The 20,724-nt window shown below is 34.9% G+C and overlaps 1 protein-coding gene across 7 annotated transcripts in view; it reads left to right on the forward strand.

Moving 5' to 3' along the window:
• Positions 1-20,698, forward strand: part of LOC148610408 (uncharacterized) — a 64,479-nt gene extending 43,781 nt beyond the window's left edge. The window contains exon 5 of one of the 7 annotated variants that reach the window (XM_088543076.1): positions 15,595-20,698. In XM_088543076.1, the coding sequence (XP_088399202.1) occupies positions 15,595-15,935 (341 nt within the window). In that variant the 3' untranslated portion in view covers positions 15,936-20,698. Of the gene's footprint in view, positions 1-490; positions 1,042-1,873; positions 2,275-2,730; positions 4,395-4,768; positions 5,214-6,473; positions 7,117-10,414; positions 11,317-15,594 lie in introns of those variants that run through there. The other 6 variants (XM_088543077.1, XM_088543096.1, XM_088543073.1 and 3 more) reach the window with 6 other exon arrangements.
• Positions 20,699-20,724: the final 26 nt, after the last annotated feature.

A 20,724-nucleotide genomic window follows, 5' to 3' on the forward strand; every position in this document is an offset into this window, starting at 1 on the left:
AGAGAGCGTTGAGTTCAGTGTTAAGGGCAAAACATCTTTTTGTGTAAGAAATGCCGATAAAAATGACAAATATCTATTTCTACATGATAAAGGTATTAAGAAAAAAAACATAAAATAGTAGATTTTGCATTGTTATACAGCGTTTCGAGTACTCGGAAGTAAACAATTAAATGCAGATCGGTCTTCAGTTTTCAATACGTTCTACGTCGGAAATTCCGGTAAAGAAAATGAAACTAGAACGAGACTTACATATACCCTATTTGAAAAATGCGATAATTCAATATGCAAACTATGGGAATCTTTCAGATACTGATTGTTCAAGGACCAAAAGTGAATAAAAAAAATAACTTCTTAATTTGACTCAGGTGTGGATCACGTTTGTTTGGCTCGCGGATTTATTTGGTACACCATGTTAGAGCACCACTTGTAACAGCCTTTCATGTACTTTCCTTTTGCCTGACCAAGTAATGAAACGCCTTCCTCATTGTAGGTGCTCGTCTTCCAGCGAGAGGTGCCAGATTGTCTAGACAAAGGTACCCGCCTAGAGATAACCGTTTCTACTCCCACGCGCTCCAAGAACAGACAAGCCAAATAGGGCAGTATGGGCAAGGTTGTATGGAGGATAGTCGATGGATTAATAGAAAGCCTTCTGGTGTAGGTGGTACTCAAACATCTTACGACTCGAGTCGTTTGCAAGTTTACCAAAATAGCCAAAAGGTCGATGGTGGTATCTCCAGACCTTCCGAAAATAAATCTTACATACATCCAGTCCAGTTGCAGGGTCTAGATAATTTGCCTGGTCATAAAATTGTCCCGGTGGAAAAGAAGACTGGGATGCGGTGCCTTTATTGTCAGATCCACAAAATAAAAACTCCTTCCGGTTGGAGGGTCAAAACCAACTATAAATGCGAAACGTGTGGTGTACCCCTCTGTTCCAAAGAAGTAACTGAACGGAATTGCTTTAGATTACACCACATAGAGATGTTTGGCGATACCATTCTTGAATCAGAGGAAAATCCGTTTTAGACTAATTATTATCACTATTTTTCTTTTTTTCAAATTCTAGACTGCTTTTGAATTTATAAGTATTGCTGGTATTTGTGGAATTTTGTGTTCTTATCGAAACTTGACATGTTGCTTGGTTATATTTTATCTTGAGCTTGTTAAGTAATTAAGTCTTAAATATTCTCTCTTCTTTGTGTTGAATTATATATTGTAAAGAGAATATGAATCAAAGACATTCTGGGCAGTGGCGGATCGGTTATTTATTTTTTTTTTTTGGGGGGGGGGGGGCAGGGTGTTTGCACCCACCTTTTTATTGGTGGATAACATTGGACAAAAAAATGGCAAATATTGTTCAGAAACTTTGAAAAGGAGAATGCCAGCCGAAGTTCCTCAGAAAAAAGGGGTACTAGGACCCGACCCTGTGTGGCTTTAATTTCTTCTTCCTTACGATGTTATGGAGGGATATGGTAACTTGACTGTCAGTCCATCCGTACAGTCCTGACCGGAATTTAACGATTCAATGTTTAGGGAGAAGCCGTTTGGCTAAACGAATGAGCAAGTCATTTAAGACAATTTAAACGACGGTTGGTGTCAATAAAGTCGTAGAAAATATTTTTATTCAAATTTTAACAGTATGTTATTTATGTGACGCCGAGTATAGAGGGAAGTCTCTTATGTCTTGGTTGAATATTATTTCATGGACGGTGGCTGTCGGAATTTTGATGTTGTTGAAATTTTCTTGGAGCAGAAGAATTAGTTAATATACGTATTTTAAAACTGAACTATGGTAATTACTGAATATGAAACTTGAAGGATTCGATGAAAAAATGCCACCATTCAATACGATTTTTTCATTTTGACCTTTCAGATAGCAGCATTTCTAAGGAACCTTCACCGTTCTTGTTTGGAGACACAGACAAAAGGGAAGACGTCATACGAAATTTGCACCGGAACGAAATCCCAGAAGACACTATTCACGGCGAGCAATCTCAACGAAAATCGTTACAAAATTTACCATTTTCCAATATGCCCGAGGGTCATTCCCTTGTTTTGGTAGGGATCAGTGAGAAAACTGGGTGTGTGAAACAAAAAGACTGTCGCTACTGTTCGAAGTACAGTGTAAAAACTAAAAGTGGATACACTGTCCGTACACAATATAAATGTTCCGGATGTGATGTTGCACTTTGTTCTGGTGAACTTACCGGTAGGAACTGTTTCGTTCTGTTTCATAACGAACTTTTCCTTGGCGTGTAGTAATTGGATGATTCAAGCGTATCCTGGACTTAACTGACTTATTGTGGAACACTTACATGTAATTTCATTGTCAATTAGACTAGCACTCCAGCTAAGAATCATGCAAAATGTGATTCATGGTTGGAAAGCCTATATATTTTTATTTTTGATATTTTATTTAAAATGTTATAGCTTTTCATGTTCTTGGGAGATAAAAGTTATATAAAGTATATCGCAAAATTCAAAATTAAGGGAGATAACTCTGTAAATGACACTAAAATACAATAGAAACTCTTGGATTTTTTCAATGTGGTTTATCTCATAAGGGAAGACAGATTGGAATTGATAATTATACATTTCATCATACAGACCTATAAACAACTTAATTACAAAAATAAAAATATGTAACTTTTTTTAGGTGTATCACATATTACAGAATATGCATGATTCTTACATAGACAGCTACTTAAATTTATTTATTTGACGTTACAGGACAATTGTACTACCCAACAGGAAATAGACCAAGATTCGTACAGAAGAAACACTTGCCATCAGATGATATTCTCGGACAAAGCTCGCTTCATTATTCGTACCCATTTACCAAGGAAAATCTGCCAGAGGGACACAATCTTGTCCCTATTCCAGACAACAGGAAGAAAGACTGCAAATTCTGTCGTCGTCATAATATTAAAACAAGGAGAGGATATTCCGTACAAACTCAATACAAATGTGCTGTCTGTGATGTGGCGTTATGTTCAGGGGTGTACAATAATAGGAACTGTTTTGTAGACTTTCATAACGAAACCTACATGATCCAAAGAAACATTTCACAAACAGACATGTGATAGTTCTAAAAGTCTATTTGTAAATGAAATCATATTCTGTGCTTACTGCATTTGGAATTCGTGTTTCCAAGCCCACTCTTTTCTTAGTTATAGATTTTGTACCTTTTGGTGTCTTGTTTGACGGTGTTCTCTTGACTGTTACCCAAATGCTCTGTGTTTTGTGTTTTTTTGCTTGCATTTTTTTGGGAAATGATTAAATCCACTAACAGTCAGTTAATCCAGTGAAATCCGAATTAACATAGTTTATATATTAGTATCGACTTGAATTGTCTTAATATTTTTTGTTTGAATGTTTAAGTAGCATTCCAGCTAAGGATCATGCAGAATGTGATTCATGGGTAAAAAGCCTACATATTTTTATTTTTTTATATTTTGTTTGAAATGTCATAGTAAACAGAAATTAACATGTGGTTTTTCATATAACCTGTGCTCTTACGAGATAAAAATTGTATAGAATGCTCTGTAGATTTCAAAATTAAGGGAGATAACTCTGTAAATGACGCTTAAATACAATAGAATCTACTGGATTTTCAATGTTGATTATCTCCTAAGAGCAGGCAGATTTGAATGAATAATTACACATTTCATAGTATAGACCCATCAAACAACCTAATTACAAAAATAAAAATATGTAGCCTTTTTTGGGGTGTATCACATTTTTCAGATTTTGCATGATTCTTACAAAGCCAGCTACTTAAAATCTGACTTGGGGCCAGAATCCATTGTCTGGTGCTTGTTTGGTTGCTCAAAATATTTGCAAAACATTTTAGCATATAATTGAAAGATGCACTATTTTACTTGCTGCTTTATATATATATATATATATATATATATAAATGTTATGTATAATATATAAATGAAATGTTTTGCAAATATATATATATATATATATTTATATCGATGACAGACTTTAAAATGAAGAATGTGTTATACTTAGTGTGAAAAACAAACTTATTTTCGCCTTGCAAAAAGTGCACATTTTGTAATTCCATTCTTATTAAATATTTAATTAGAATTTTGTGGTAGTGAATTCAACAAGTAGGTCGTATATTGAAATCACTTTGTACGTCTGTCTGAATTGTGTTACACATATTTCGACTTCCAATGAATGGATTGATTTCATGTTTGGGAATTGGCTTTATATAGATGTGATATTATACATTGTAAGCGCTTTGGTTGCTCTCCGATATCAACTTTTTGTTTTCTGTTTTTTTTTCTTCATTATAATAATGTGGAATGATAGTCTAAAAGATACATCTCGGCTGGCACTGCACTGAGACACTAATTTTCTGATATAAATGTATTAACAAATATTGTTTTATTAATCTTTATGTGCCTCTAAGTTGTTTTCAATACAATAACTTTTAACACTGTTCTCAATTCTCTTTAAGCTTTTATATATAAAAAGAAGTAAAGGAAACCCTTCCCAGTTGAAGAGATATGAGCATTTTATTAGATGTTTAAAGTCGTACGTTTTACATTAGTTATGTTCTATGCATGTATGTTGAAACCCAAAACAAACGGAAAGGGGGACGAGCAAGCTGTTAGTATTGTATTAAGTACTTAACTGGGTTATGTATTTGTCTTTTTCTTCAGCTACCTGTTTTGTGAGGCGTCGTCACTATACTATTTGTTTACTATATTTTTGGGTCATGTGACTAGAGTATTTTATTTGACTATTACAGATGGCAGTAACGCTGTTTATGGAGCTCATGATTTTGGAGTAGGTGGGGATGGCTTACCTGGCCAAATACACAATGCACATCTGTTGTCTCTATCTGAAATTCAGAGAGATCTTCCGATAACTTTTTCCAATTTCCCGGGAACAAATCCGATGCCTTTACCGGAATTTTCAGGGGGCCATCGGCTTGTATTGACGGATGGAAGGAAATTACGGAATTGTCATTACTGCGAACAGCATTGTGTCAAGACTAAAAGTGGATATACCACACGGACTAGATATTATTGTCAAAAGTGTAACGTGCCATTGTGTGTTGGTCGATACAGGAACAGAAATTGTTTCGTTGATTATCACAATACGATGAACCAAATAAATGATTAATACAATACAGTAACACGCTACAAGTTTTGTTTCAAGTGATTTTTAAAAGGGAATAAAATTGATTTGAAGCCTGTGTAAAATGCATGTACAATGTTGTAAAATCGGGTCGTATGTTTCATCGTGATCAAATTATATGTTCTCTCTGTGTGGTTGGGTGACGTCAATAACTTAGTTTTTACTGACAGGAGACATAGTGTGTGTGGTTAGTTTGGGGTTATTAATCGAATTTGTCAATGATGTTGTATCGTTGTTTACAACTAATTTTTGCGCAAGTAATCGATCAAAGTAAATATTTTGAAGCAATTTTTTAAAAAGGAGAATGGAAACGAAACAATATTGGAACAAAAAAAAAATGTCAGAGACAAATTGAAACTGAAAATGATTCAAGGAGGCAGTTTGAAATAAATTGCCAACACATTAGGCACGTACCTACTCTAACCTTAAGTAGCTACACCACTGAATTGAATATTATTATAAGAATGTCTGAATGGAATTATTTGCCTTTTTGCAGGCTGATTCTTACATCTGGCTTGAACTATCTGACCGGCGCAAAGAAGGATTCTATTGTCTTTAAATTAAATAAAAATATCTACTAGTATTATAGGACTTGAATCACAACCAATCCAATTGACAAAATAAAACGGAGACCATAGATTTTAGGACTTCTATTTTGCACCATGACATGTCAGGTAGTATTCCAAGCTCCGAACAGCGTCATCTCTCTTCGAGAGAAAACGAATATCTTCCGCTGCCTGGGGCTTGGCAGTATTCCCAGTCTAACAATTGATTTTAATGGTATATCAGATAAGATTTGTTTTCTTGTACCAATAAATACTGGATTTTGTTTCCGATCTCTTAGTCCGTTATAGGCAAGATAATTAATCACATGAAACAAACAGTAGGGACGCAGCACTGCGTCCGGCGATTGGACCGCCTATTGTTGAATTTTATTTATTCCGGGCAATTTTTGTGTAAAATTGGAAAAAAGGGCTGGACCCTTTTCAAAATTTCTGGATCCGCTCCTTAACTATTGGATTTAAGAACCCACGAATTAAATTTCTGATCATTGTACGTCTACAAATAAACAGACTGTGCAATCGAGTATGATAATGTCTGTTTATTGTCACTTTCGGTTTGCTCATTTGGGCGTCAAGAATTTAAAATAGACAAGAACTGAAAACTGCGATGTCAAAAAGTCAACCCTATTTATAAAATTACGTGACAAATCACACACACAAAAAAGCCAATTGTCACATACAAAAAAACATTGGTTTGGTTGTTCTGTTTATCATTTATTCATTTTAATACGGGCGCTTTGTTTCTTTCAGAGTATATACAGAGATTGTTTGACCAGCCTAATTTAGGTCCCATTCCTATTGGAGATATGTCTGACCACCCATTGGTCCATATCAACGAGAAGCGCACGCAAAGGGACTGTAAATACTGCCAGATCCATAAGATAAAGTCAAAGTCAGGGTTGCGTCTAAAGACTTTGTTTAAATGTGCAAAATGTAACGTGCCCCTATGTGCCGCACAAAATACGGACCGACACTGTTACGTTTTGTTCCACAATGAGTTTATATTCGGATATTCTCATATGTAAAGTTCTAGTAGATACAAACTATTTTTTTATAGATATTATTCTGGAAACAGTGATGTATTTTGATTCATTGAACATATATTCCTTTTAATAAACGAATCCAGAAGTATGTGTGTATGAATGCTCTATGGTTGCACATGAATTAGTGGTTGATCCAGAAATTCCGAAAAGGCTGGAATTGCCTAATAGACCACTCCATGCCTCCAAATGGACCCGCCTATGGGAACATGTCCGCAGCCATAGACATTACATATTACTAGTATATAGCGTGTTTTCTGTAACTATCAAAATCTTTTGTACAAATGTTGAACAGATGTCGTTCTTTTGTGTCATTTTTTGTTTTTCAAATAAACAATATAAGAAATAAAAAAGCCTTCATTTCCTTATTTTTTAAATAAGTTCTGTTACACATTTAAAATGATTTAAATGGTAAGGTGGCTCCTCAGTTGCAAACAAAAATTGCTGCTCAGAAGTTCTATATCATGTCAGATATTACTTTTGGTGTTCGGTTCTTGCAATTTTAGCAATTTTCAGAAGTGATTATCAAACTTTTGTCTTTGTTACAACGTAACCAGTTCCAATCTCCTTTGCCTATAGTACTGCGGACAGGTATCAAAAAGTGCTTTAGTTTTCGAGTTTAATGGGCCTAGAGGGTATACGGCTATATTATATGTCAATGGAAAGATAAATCAATGTAGTTTTTGAATATCGTACTTACCAAAGTGAAAAACGGTTAAGTTTATTGCTATTTTGCAATAATTAGAGGAGGAGTCAAAGATCAATCGACCCCAATACACTTTGATACGCAATTTAAGTGAAATCATTTATTGTAGGTATTAGGAAACAAGTAGCATGTAAAGGTCACATGTTTAGAATGTCAAAAATGTGAAAAAGAACTTTTTCCGACAAAAGTTGACTATCAAATCACAGAACAATATTGCCCCTAAAATGGTTGCATTTTAGTGCATTTTCTAGGATTAAAAGATAATAAGACACTGTAGAATATTACAATGTATATCTAAGCGTTCTTTACTGAATAACAAATAAAATAAACACAACGTTCTCGATTCGATCTGCTACATGCGTTTTGCCAAATGTGTTTGAAGTTGCAAATTTCCACATATATTAACTACTAATTATACTAAAATTGTAAAATACGAAATCATTTTCCGGACAACCTGTTCTGTTTCCGAATTGTTGGTACAATAGAAAAGCATGAATATTATCCAAATTAACTTATTTTTTGACTTGATCAATATTTTAAGTGCTTTTTAAGCAGATAAGTAAAAGTTTGACATATTTTTTTTGTTCTTCAATAATCGAGCACTCAACAATGTTCGTTTTGAGGAAATTGGAGTGAAGAACATGATATTCATAAGAAAAAGCACAAAAAACACAAAAATAGTCATACAAATAACATATATAAATTTAAAGAATTAATTAGCAAGCCAGGCTTGATGAAAAAAACTGTTACAAAGATTTTTTGTAAATGGATTATTTCAAATAAAATCGGTCTTAACTATCATATAGACCGATGAAAAGTTTCCGAGTTATGAATGGCTTATTTCCGATTCCTAGATTTTACAGCATCTTCGTAAGGCAAGGGTTACGGTCCTGTCGTTCCCATTCCTTGAAGGGAGGGGGCAAGAATGTAACCCTAGGGTAGCGAAGATGCTTTTACAGTTGTAATGTGATCCCATATTCAGTTTGCATCTTATTGGTAGTTAAATTATAACAAATGATGTTTCCTGTGAACTAATATTCTATAACAACTATGTTACCATTGTGTACTATTCATACGGTTACTAAAACTGGAGTCTTTTTTGAGAGGTAAAAAAATAGAAGTTTTTACTGCGTCTGAATTTCTTCTTTTTGCGTTAGAATTTTTACAAGAAGTCTGGTTTGTTTGTTTGTGTTTTATCAACTCGTTTAGTATAATCCGTTCAGAGCAGCGACGGATCCAAAGGGGGTGTATGGTATTGACACCCCTTCTTTATTGCAAAATTTGTCATTTTCATGCGTAAAATTGACAAAAAATGGTAAATAATGTCCTAGCACACAACCTTTTTTTCTGAGGAACCCCGGCTGGCACCCTCCTTTTCACAGTGTGAATCCGCCACTGCAGAAGATATTGCATGACAAACATCAGCCTGGCGCACAGTTAAACATCATAAGACATAAATATTGTGACAACAAGCATGAACATGTTTGCACATGCTTCCATGCACGGTCCAGCCTTATCATGAACCGCCGAGTTGCATTTTTTGTTTGAGAATCCCTGATTCATGGTGAAATCTTTGACGTTTTATTTGAAGTCCAAACATATAAAGACAAATGCAACAAAAACATGTATGATTTTGTATGTACAAAAGTAAATCTCAAAACCTTAAGTCTTTTCATCAAAACGTAAGGTAGACTCCATACTTTACATGTATCTCTGACAAATTGTCCGGAAAAGATCCGTATTATACAATTTTAGTACAATTAATATACTGTACTAATTTACATAAAGGGCTGGGGTTTAGCAATGAGTGGCAGAGATGTAAAGCTTTGAAATATCGAATATCCCCTTTGTGCAGGATTTTCTCCTCTCCGACAAATGTTCAGTCATTCATACTTCTGTTGAATTAATGCATGTCCTGATTATTAATGAACCATGTTGCTAACTAACGATTAAGGTCAAATTGAGAAGAAATAAAAAAACATTCAATTGTAACCTTATAACCTCTATTACAAATATAGATTTCAATCCATTTTTTAGGGGGGGGGGCTTTGTCAGTACGCCTCTTTATTTTCAAAACGGCAATTTTATTAATTAAGAATGTGTGTAATGAGTTGCCTTAGATCTGTGCTTCAGTCTTGTTTGTATCCTAACCAAAATGGTTAAAACTTATACGTTTATCTCTGCAAGAATGTCTATCAAAACATCAAACCATTTTTGACGTTGAAATAGTGTGGTTAGTAGACACACGTATATTGTGGAAATACAAAAATGGGAAAAATAAAATAATTTTTTAAATGGTCAAATCTTGTTTCCCCCATCCTGTTTAGCACTATGAAGTGAATGTTTTGTGCGGAACAAGGTATCACCTACAAATCTACTACATACCACTCCGTTAGCTTATTACATGTAGCTTTACTATGCTGGGCGTGAAACAAGTCATAACGCATGAATATTGCCACATCATTTCCGGTTGTACTGTACTAATTTGGATGAAGGTGAGGGGTTGTTATTGAGCATGGCTCTGAAATTACGATTATACCATATGCGATGGAGGCGGGAGCTGTGAACAAATCTGCGAATTTGATTCAAGTTCAGTGTACCGATTTGAATAAAGAGGCAGAGTTTAATATTTAGTTTGGTAATAGCATTAAAACTGATGTAACGAAAATCTGTGTACACTAACACCATACATAGGAGTTTCAATACATTTTGAATCTTTTAAGCCAACGACCTGCTTTGACCGAACGTACTATTCCCTCCTAAAAAGAGGCACGGTTGAGACAGGTTTCACTGTATTACTTTTCTGGAACTGTCTGATTCTTACATGGGTCTATACTTAATAGAAACGATAGAACATCCCAAATCGATTCAAAGTTGGAAGATTTTTTTTATTTGTATCCCCAAAATGTGAAATTTTTTGGTAAAAGTTTGTTCTACTTTTTCAGAATTAACCACTCTACAGATGATAAACATGGATGATATAACAGTATTACCTTTATCCGACTCCAGAACTCGATGGAATATGAATAGAAAATTTCACATACCCGGGCACCAAGTGGTACCCATTGGAATGGCAAATGAACAGAGGGACTGCAAGTACTGTCAAAAGAAAAAGATTAAAACGAAACGTGGATGGAATGTGAAAACTAAATTTAAATGTGATAGGTGTAACGTAAATCTGTGTTCCGGTGACATGACGTCACGAAATTGTTTCGTTTTGTTTCACGAAGAGTTTGTATTTGCTGGTAATCAGAATCCTTATACCACATAGACTTGAAGTGACAATTCATTTATTCCCATTTTGATTTGGGTGTATGTAATTAAGATTTCAGTTTTAATTTAGAGAGTGCGTAACTTATATTTGCGCTGAATTATTTTTAGAATTTTAATCGAAGTTTGAAAAAAAAGAAACATAAAATGGGGTGACTGACGACATATTAGGGAACTACTATTTGATTTTTTAGGTAGGAGGGGGTGCTAGGATCAAATTTGAAATATAAAGGCAGAATTGTTTTTTTTTTTTTAATAAAAGGTCAGGACAGGCCACAAGTAAAAAAAAGGCAGGATAGAAAAAATGATCCTAGCCTTCCCTAAAAATTAAATGGTTTCTCCCTTACTTTGAATATATATGCATGTCCATATAAAGAAATGAAACTGCATGACTTCAAGGAGAACATCACTGCCTTGATAAACAAAAATATTTTGTTCACACGTATAGTATAAGTTACACTGGATAAGAAACTTGATGTATGACCTAGCTCCTATTGTACAATTAAATACCATTCCCTTCAGGTATCATGTGTTTTCTGTTATTTGAAATTTCTTAATAAATTATTACAAAATCGTGTCTCTCTCGTGGTATCGTTTCTCGACGTCTATCAATTTTTGCTGTCACGTACGCTGTATTTATTAGTGTACCATTCAGTCTTAGTCGCATGAGTAATAGACTTCTACGCTGTATCTTTTGTCACATTTCATAGAACTATTGACAGTCACCTACATGTATGCCACATACATGTACATAAGATTGCCTGCTATTGCATTGAACTTGACCGTTTGCTGCCATAACTGTCACTTATTTCTTACAAGTAGAACTGTTTGGAATCTCCTTTGTCACACTTATTTCAGGGGCGGACACATGAATTAAAGAATCGGAGGGTGCGCCGACATATTGTGGGGGGGGGGTCATCGTAACTTAATTTGCTTTCATTTTTTTCGAAATGGTAGAACCGCCTTTGGATCAAAGATTTATAGTTGCGGCTTTTTGTAATATAGTAGAACAGCCTGGTGTCATAATGCCACATTGATAAGCACCACCTGTTTTCATTCGTCCTCTTATTTTAAAAAAAAAATCAGATAGTTGCGCTGAAGGTCCAACTGTCTTGCAATAAACATAGCCACAATCTGTCATTTTGAACACAGTAAACAAAACTATACTTGCTATAACTGAGGAAGTCACAATGATAAAATAACCTGCCTGCTAACATTTTGTCACATTGGACAGAACCAATTGTTTCACTATTGAACAGAACCAGAACTTGCTGTCGCTTTTGTCACACTGAAGAAAACCATTAGCTTGCTGTCACTTTTTTCATGCTGAACAGAACCTTTAGCTTGCTCTCACTGTTGTCACACTGAACCTAAACCTGAACAAAACCCTTAGCTTGTTGTCATCTTTGTCATTCTAAACCTGAACAGAACTCTCAGCTTGTTGACAATCAATCATTTTACATTGCGTTATGTTTCGTTAATTCGAGGACCTCATTTTATCACTGACGTCACCTTGGTTAAAAAAAAACTATTATTTATGGGATCACATGATGATACTTAGTACCCCGGTCACACTGTCAAGCAAGAGAAATGTTCATGAACAGATCATTTTGACAGACATGATCGATTTATTTGTAAAAATTACTACAGATATTCTGAAATTGTCGAAAAAATAACAATTCTGAACAACATTATTTTGTTCACGATCAAGCTGCAATACTTGACATCTATTTTCGACGACCACTTTCAACCTTATAGCTAAAGTACAACATATTCATTTTCCTGTTGTAGCACAATGCCTCAGGAAACCATAGTCCATCATTAGCAGTTAGAAACGTCTTGAACTGTTGACTAAATCGCGGTAACAATGTCAAATGGTTCGATGAATATCCAACGACATAAAGGATTTCGTGACTATCAACGCATATGCCGTGTGGCCATCGAATTTAGGAATTTACAATATTTTCCCCCTGTTGTGGAGCAACATGTGATTTTGTCATTTTTCCAATCGGTGTAATATATCCTGTCTTTGAATGTAGTTATGTAATTAACATGATCAACATCCACACTCAGAGTGTTCTAAACAATACCCGATTCATCGATCATCGCAACACCCTTTCCTTTTACTATTACATTAAGTCACCCGCTTTGGTAGGATACTCCATAGCATTCTCCGCCAGGTCGGACTTTCTTTTTGATCTTCTTCTTTGGTGCTGACTAAGATTATTAGAACTTTATCTTTATATGTAACAGCAATACGGTCCACATCAATTACAGCTACATTGCAAACGGAAGGCTTAGCAGGACCGAAAATGTCACACACATGGTGGTCATCTTCGGTGTACTTTGTTAGCTTGCCGTTGTACTCAGTGATGAACAATCTACCATCTCCTGACAAAGCGCACCCGATGATAGCCTTGTTGCTAGTACCTATTTGTATATCAATGACTTGTTTTGAGCTTAGCTCGATTTCTAGACTAGATATATCAATTTGAGCTTGATTTAAGTCAGCGTGTCTGTACACTATACTAGGTGTCGTATCCATCACCTGGATATCACCAAAAACTTTGGATATCTTTGATTATAGATGAAATAGATGAAATAAATTTTCACCTGAAACATGAATAACTTTGATACGTTTAGTGTATTTTTGAGACAGTCGATATTTCTTGTAAAAGTATTTCTCATTTGTCGAACAGCTTAAAATAATACGACTTTGGATGCCGATTCTTGAATATGAATGAGAGAGATTTTAATTTGTGTGAATTCTTCATTAAAGGACCTCAAACTGTCTAGTATTGAGGGGCACTGTGCTCGTCAGTCTTTGTATTTTTCTTCAATATCCTCTAAAAGTTGTTTTTCTAGTCGGTCTAGATGTTTATCTAATTGTTCGAGGACATTGCAAACTTATTTTTAAAATCCTGGCCGTTTTGGCCCTAGGAACATTTTCGATAATACCATTACCATGGTTTTCTGGACGGTCTCTTAGATGTTTGGTAGGATGAGGATCGATTTGTACCACTAGCAAAGTTTCGTAATAGGAATGAAGTTTGGGTAGAAGTTGATAACAAGAGAGACAAAGTGTAAAACATGGTCAGATTAACAAGTTTGGGTAGAAGTTGATAACAAGAGAGACACAGTGTAAAACATGGTCAGATTAACAAGTTTGGGTAGAAGTGGATAACAAGAGAGACACAATGTAAAACATGGTCAGATTAACTCTGTCTAGTACAATACAATTTTATATCCTTCATTTTGTTTATGTTTGTCTGGTGTTATTTCATTATTCTACTTTTACTTGCGCAAACGGCCAAGGCATGTTATAAATCTTTCCCTATAATTTCAATTTTGGATCAGTCGATTTTAAGCCTAAATAGCGATTATTTGGGTGTCAATTTAGCGTTCATATACTTTTAGTTATTCTATCACTTTTGTCAAATGAAATATGCGAGATTTTTTTAACTTGTTACATAGATAAGGGTCGTGGATGTCGCGTGATGTCAGCGATATTTCAATATCGACCCCCCTCCTCCCCCCCCCCGAAAAAAAATGGATTGCAATCAATTATTTTCTCAGTTTTGCACAAAGAGTAGTGGTCCTACACCGGACTCTCCTGCGAACAGTGTTGTGTTAAACTTTACCCCATGCCAATTTCTCTCGCTTATGTAGTTCCAAGGCTCATTTTCCTGTACGATGGTTTTAATGTTCTATGTTCATGCTACGGTAAAATTTTTGGTCACTACTCATGCATTACCTATAACATATCATCATTCAATTGTTTTTCACTGACCTGAATTTTTCCCTAAGACAATGATGCATCGAGACTGTTGCAACTAAATATGTAAACAAAAACAAAACTAAACAAAATGTATACTGTCGTAATGTGATATCGCCTATGATTTCAATACCTGCAGGGCCGGATCCAGATACTTTGAAATGGAGGGGTACCAGCCGAGTTCCTCAGAAAAAACGGGTGTTAGGACATTATTTGCCACTTTTTTTTAAAATTTTATACGAGAAAGGACAAATTTTCCCATTAAAGGGGTTCTAACCCCATGCACCCCCCTATGGATGCGCCGCTGACCTCAGCATTCAAGATGTCATTGATAATAAGTTTGAATCCCCCATTTTCTGTTCAAATAATTATTTCTTTTGTTTTGTCCTTAATTGAAAGATTGTAGTACCGTTAAAATAACGACAATGTAGCCTGTTTTAACCGAACCATGAATAAACCGAAACCTAAACAAGACACTTTTGGTATTCCCTTTATTTAAGAATTGGCAATAATAAAAATTTTGTCTATTGAAAAATAACAAAAATTATCCATGTGCATATTGTTTATTGCGCGAAAGTCAAAAATATTTTGTACATGTACCTATTAGGAGTCCAAGGTCAGGTCCAGAGGTTTTGAAAAGGGGGTTAATTGAGGAGGTCTCAGCAAAAATGAGGCTTCGGACTATTATTTGCCCAATTTTGCGTAAATGTTGCACGAAATTAAGAATGTTTTCGAATAAAAGGGGGTCCAATCCCCTGCATTCTTTACTAGAGTCCGTAGAATATAACAAATGTTATGCAGGGTCTGCTTGTTTGGTCTTGAAAATGATCTCGCCCTGAAATTTATGAAATATCTGTCATGGGACGTTAAACTACAATCAATCAATCAATCAATCAATCAATGAGTTGTATACTGGTATTTGAAAACCAGGCATCTGAGCGTCTTTGGTAATCGGAGCTACTTGTTTCCGGTATAAGTAGTAAAATGGTATACCCGTTTTGTGTTGCTATGCATGCGCATTAAGCGGTGACATTTGATGATAATGTTATATGATTAATATTTACAACTTGTTTGTTGCAGATCAAAATGAAATGATTACACCACAATTATTTCCTGATGATATGGCTTTCCTCTCTACACAACAGGAGCTGCTGGTTGGAGATACAATGTCAAAACAGGTACCAGACAGGACGAAAAAAGGCTTTCAAATATATGGACACAAACTGGTACCCACGGACGACAGAAAACAGAAGTTGTGTAGATATTGTCGGGCAACGTGTCAAAAGTCTCCGTCAGGACGTAGAATTCTGACAAGATCGAAATGTGATACATGTAATATACCATTATGTATGGACGGAACAACGGAAAGAAACTGTTTCCGATTATACCATCAATTTCTTTTTAAACATACATCTACCTGATTACGATTTATTCTGCACTATATCAGGTCCTTAAAACTCTTTTTATCATTTTGGAATTCTCTACCATTTAGTTGCCTTCGGAGACGCTATAATAGAAACGCACGTCATCGACAGTAAACCCAAAGTACATTTCCTTGTAAGATTCCTGCGAATTTCGAATACATGATGCAATAGAAACATATGTAAAAACATCAAGCGAAAATTTCATTCCAAAGTGGACTTCTTTATTTTAATGATTATTATTTGATCACATGGTTCAACTTTGAAGAAAGATACAGTTCTAGAATTTTTTTTTCTTTACAGAATAGCTGCATGCCCTTGAATTTATTATTGATCTTAGAATTACCACTAATGTTGTCAGAACGATATCAATCTAACCATCAGAGCAAAATGGTCCTCTTTGCATTTTCTGAAAAATGGAATGTCAAAATTAAAGACGCATTACTACATTTTCTTAGCAAAGGATAATGATTTTGACAGCCATCTTTGATTTGTATGTATGATCAGTTTTGCTCATATTGTTGAAAAAGTAAAATTTTTGTTCAAGATCCTTAACTTTCCCAGTTCACGATCAAGTTTAAGTACTTTTCACTACGATTTTTCTCGCTTGACAGTATGATGCGGGTGAACTTGGTTAACCTATATTATCGGGGTCAATAAATGCTGAGGGCTATGTGGCGTCTTCTTGATGTGATGTTTATATTTTGGGGCGTTTTCCTTTTGCTCCAAAATTTAGGCCTTTTGCGGCACAACTCTTTTGCGTCAGTTTACTTTTCGATTTTCGAAGTTAAGTAACTATCTTTGGAAGAATCATGCAAAATCTGAAAAATGTGATACACCCCAAAAAAGGCTACATATTTTTATTTTTGTAATTAAGTTGTTTTATGGGTCTATAGTATGAAATGTGTAATTATTCATTCAAATCTACCTGCTCTTAGGAGATAATCAACATTGAAAATCCAGTAGATTCAATTGTATTTGGGTGTCATTTACAGAATTATCTCCCTTAATTTTGAAATCTACAGTGCACTGTATATAATTTTTATCTCCTAAGAATACGGGTTATATGAAAAACTGAATGTTAATTTCTGTTTACTATGACAATTCAAACAAAATATCAAAATAAAAATATATAGGCTTTTTACCCATGAATCACATTTTGCATGATTCTTAGCTGGAGTGCTACTTAAATTGCGCCAATAAATTAATGATCATTTTGCCACAGAATACAAGTAAAGTTACATTTGTGGCGTGGTTATTTTGGTTCGTTTTTTTTTCAAATCTCTATAATTGGTTGTTCATCTTATATTTTAAGGAGGTAGACCTAGGGTAAGGGACACAACTCTTAAAAATCATTGGAACGTTTGTATTCAGCATTTCACATCAATCTTATGTAAGCATCAAATTAACTAGGATTCATTTTATTCTGCTTCGAAGGAAAGCTTAAAAGGCTTTGGTGAAATTGAATATAATACAAACATATCACTGATTCATGAGTTATGTCCCTTACCCTAGGTCTACCTCCTTGTCAACCTAAATGACTGCATTACAAAGTTACATATGTAAACCAGTGAGTATGGCCATCTTTTTTATTCAGCTATGGGACATGTTAGCGACAGACGGACAGACGAGCAATACTTAATCCATTATAAAATAGAAGAACTAGTAAACCATTTACATATACGTTATCCAGTTATTTCTCCTTTCTTCTTGTTAATTTTGAATTTTTGAAGTTGAAGCTTGAAAAACAAATGATTACAATCAATTTAAATTGAAAATAAAAAAAATAAATAATTATAATAAAATATTTATGGTTGGTTTTTATTCTGGATATGTTTTTAAATATATATGTATTTTATATGTTTATTTTCTTTAATTCATTTCTAATTCATTTTCTTTATTTTATGATCGGTTTACTTTAAATTTTTACTTCTTTGATATTTAATTTACTTTTTTGTATTTGGCGCAACATGTAAACACGAAAAAACATTTTTTGGCGCAATTTAAGTACCATTTTATATCCAATTAGCTCAAAAGGACGATGCCCATTTTTGTATGCTATAACTACAAGTACATTTTGTACATTTTGTACTTTGGTGGCTGTCTCACAGACATTCTCCTGCATTTCTACTTTTATAAACAGCTACATGCTTTGAGCGTATGATACCCCGTTCCTCTGATAAAAGGAAATTGAACCGTTATTTATATCATATATTATATATCATGCTGATGTTAACCCTTTAAACATGTTTTTTTTGTACCGTGGTGGACTTTTTATAATACAATACAGGGAATTTTATTCTTCAGGTTACAGTGCGACATTTGGGAAAATCCTAGAATATTAAAAAGTTCCATTACTCTGAAACTGAAAGTAGAATTTCCTTCAAAAAGTATACCGTTTGATCATTATAACAAACAATTGTGTAAAGCTGATAGTTTTAATAACAAGGGGTTCTCAAGGTAGAGTGCGTCATGTGAAAAATCCCATTTAAAATATGAAAAAGTCTGTAACAAACAACTGTGATGAGATGTAAAATATTAATCCTTCCTTTCTTTAAATTCAAGTCTCATAAATGGGAAACTAAAGCTAAAAATAGAACTTCCTTCAAAAGGTATACAGACTGTTACACTATCATTACAAACGATTGTACAAGAATAAGGGGATTCTCAAGGTGCCACATGTTAACACGATCGGACGGACGAACGATATACGATCTATATTTGACGGGCGTTTAAAAAAAACGCAGTGTGGACCAGGTACGTAGATGGTGTACTTGTTCCCAGCTTTTCTTAAGGAATTCTTCAAATAATAAATGCAGTATTTGCTTACTTTGGAAAGTAAATGTTTCTTGTTAATGTAGGAACCGTGTCTGCTGACACTATCAGGGTATACTGTTGCAAAGTACATGTTTATAAGATCGTCATGTTTATTTATTATAACAGACTTTCTAAAGGGGACATTATACCTCACGGCATGGAAAACTTCTGATGGAATATTACACCTCTTGGCATGGGAAATTTCTGGGGACATTTTATCTCATGTCATTGGAAACTTCTGTCGGAAAACTATACTTCATGGCATGGGAAACTTCTGGGGGAAGCACCATACCACATGGCATTGGAAACTTCTGGGGGAACATTATACTTCATTTCATGGGAAACTTCTGGCCAAACATTATACCTCATGACATGGGAAACATCTGGGGAACATTACATGTATACTTTATGCATTGTGAACTTCTGGGGGAAGCATCATACCACATGGCATTGGAAACTTCTGGTGGCACATTATACTTCATGGCATGGGAAACTTCTGGGGAACATTACATGTATACTTAATGACATTGGATACTTCTGGGGTAACATTATACTTCATGGCATGGGAAACTTCTGAGAGAACACTATACTTCATGGCATGGGAACCTTCTGGCTGAACATTATACCTCATGATATGGAAAACTTCTGGGGAACATTACATGTATACTTTATGGCATTATGAACTTCTTAGGGTAGCATCATACCACATGGCACTGGAAACTTCTGGGGGAACATTATACTTCATGGCATGGGAAACTTCTGGCTGAACATTATACCTTATGACATGGGAAACTTCTTGGGAACATTACATGTATACTTCATAACATTGGAAACTTCCGTGAGAAGCATCATACCACATGGCATTGGAAACCTCTGGGGGAACATTATACTTCATTGCATGGGAAACTTCTGGCTGAACATTATACCTCCTGACATGGGGAACATTACATGTATACTTTATGCCATTGTGAACTTCTGGGGGAAGCATCATACCACATGGCATTGGAAACTTCTGGGGGAACATTATACTTCATGGCATGGGAAACGTCTGGGGAACATTACATGTATATTTAATGACATTGGAAACTTCTGGGGGAAGCATCATACCACATGGCATTAGAAATTTCTGGGCTAACATTATACTTCATGGCATGGGAAACTTCTGTGAGAACACTATACTTCATGGCATGGGAAACTTCTGGCTGAACATTATACCTCATGACATGGAAAACGTCTGTTAAACATTACATGTATACTTTATGGCATTGTGAACTTCTGGGGGAAGCATCATACCACATGGCACTGGAAACTTCTGGGGGAACATTATACTTCATGGCATGGGAAAATTCTGGCTGAACATTATACCTCATGACATGGTAAAATTCTGGGGGAACATGTATACTTCATGGCACGGGAAACTTCAGGGGAACATTGTACTTCATGTCGTGGCATTGGAAACTTCTGGGGAACATTATATCTCATGGCATTTGGGAGCATTACGTATATATATGATGGCATGTGGAACTTTTGGGAGGACATTATACCATATGGGAAACGTCCCGCGGAAAACATGATACCTCATTGAAAACTTCCAATGGAATATTTTACCTCATGGGAAACTTCTGCACCGAAAGTATTTGTTGTTACAAATATGGGAAAAGGGTGGCCTTTGAGATTAGCTTACTATTTGCGCAAAACTTATAAAATTGAACAAACCTTAAATTCATCTCAACTTGCAAAAGTAAGCTGTTTAAAAAATTGATCGCATCGAGATGGGTTACACGGTGTATTAAAAGTCGTTATTTAAAATTATTCAACTTAATAAAACTTTACACTGATAATCATTTCGAATATGAATGTATATATATGTGCGGATTATGGCATCTAGTTTTATTTACAATAATATTTAGTTCATAAACTTTAATTAGTAAAAATATTGTATAGGACTTGTTCTTTTGTCGTTCTATCATAA

Source organism: Perna viridis, chromosome 8, assembly GCF_037379345.1.
Source record: "Perna viridis isolate PV_CMFRI_1.1 ecotype Kerala chromosome 8, ASM3737934v1, whole genome shotgun sequence".
NCBI classification, from domain to species: Eukaryota; Metazoa; Mollusca; class Bivalvia; order Mytilida; family Mytilidae; genus Perna; species Perna viridis.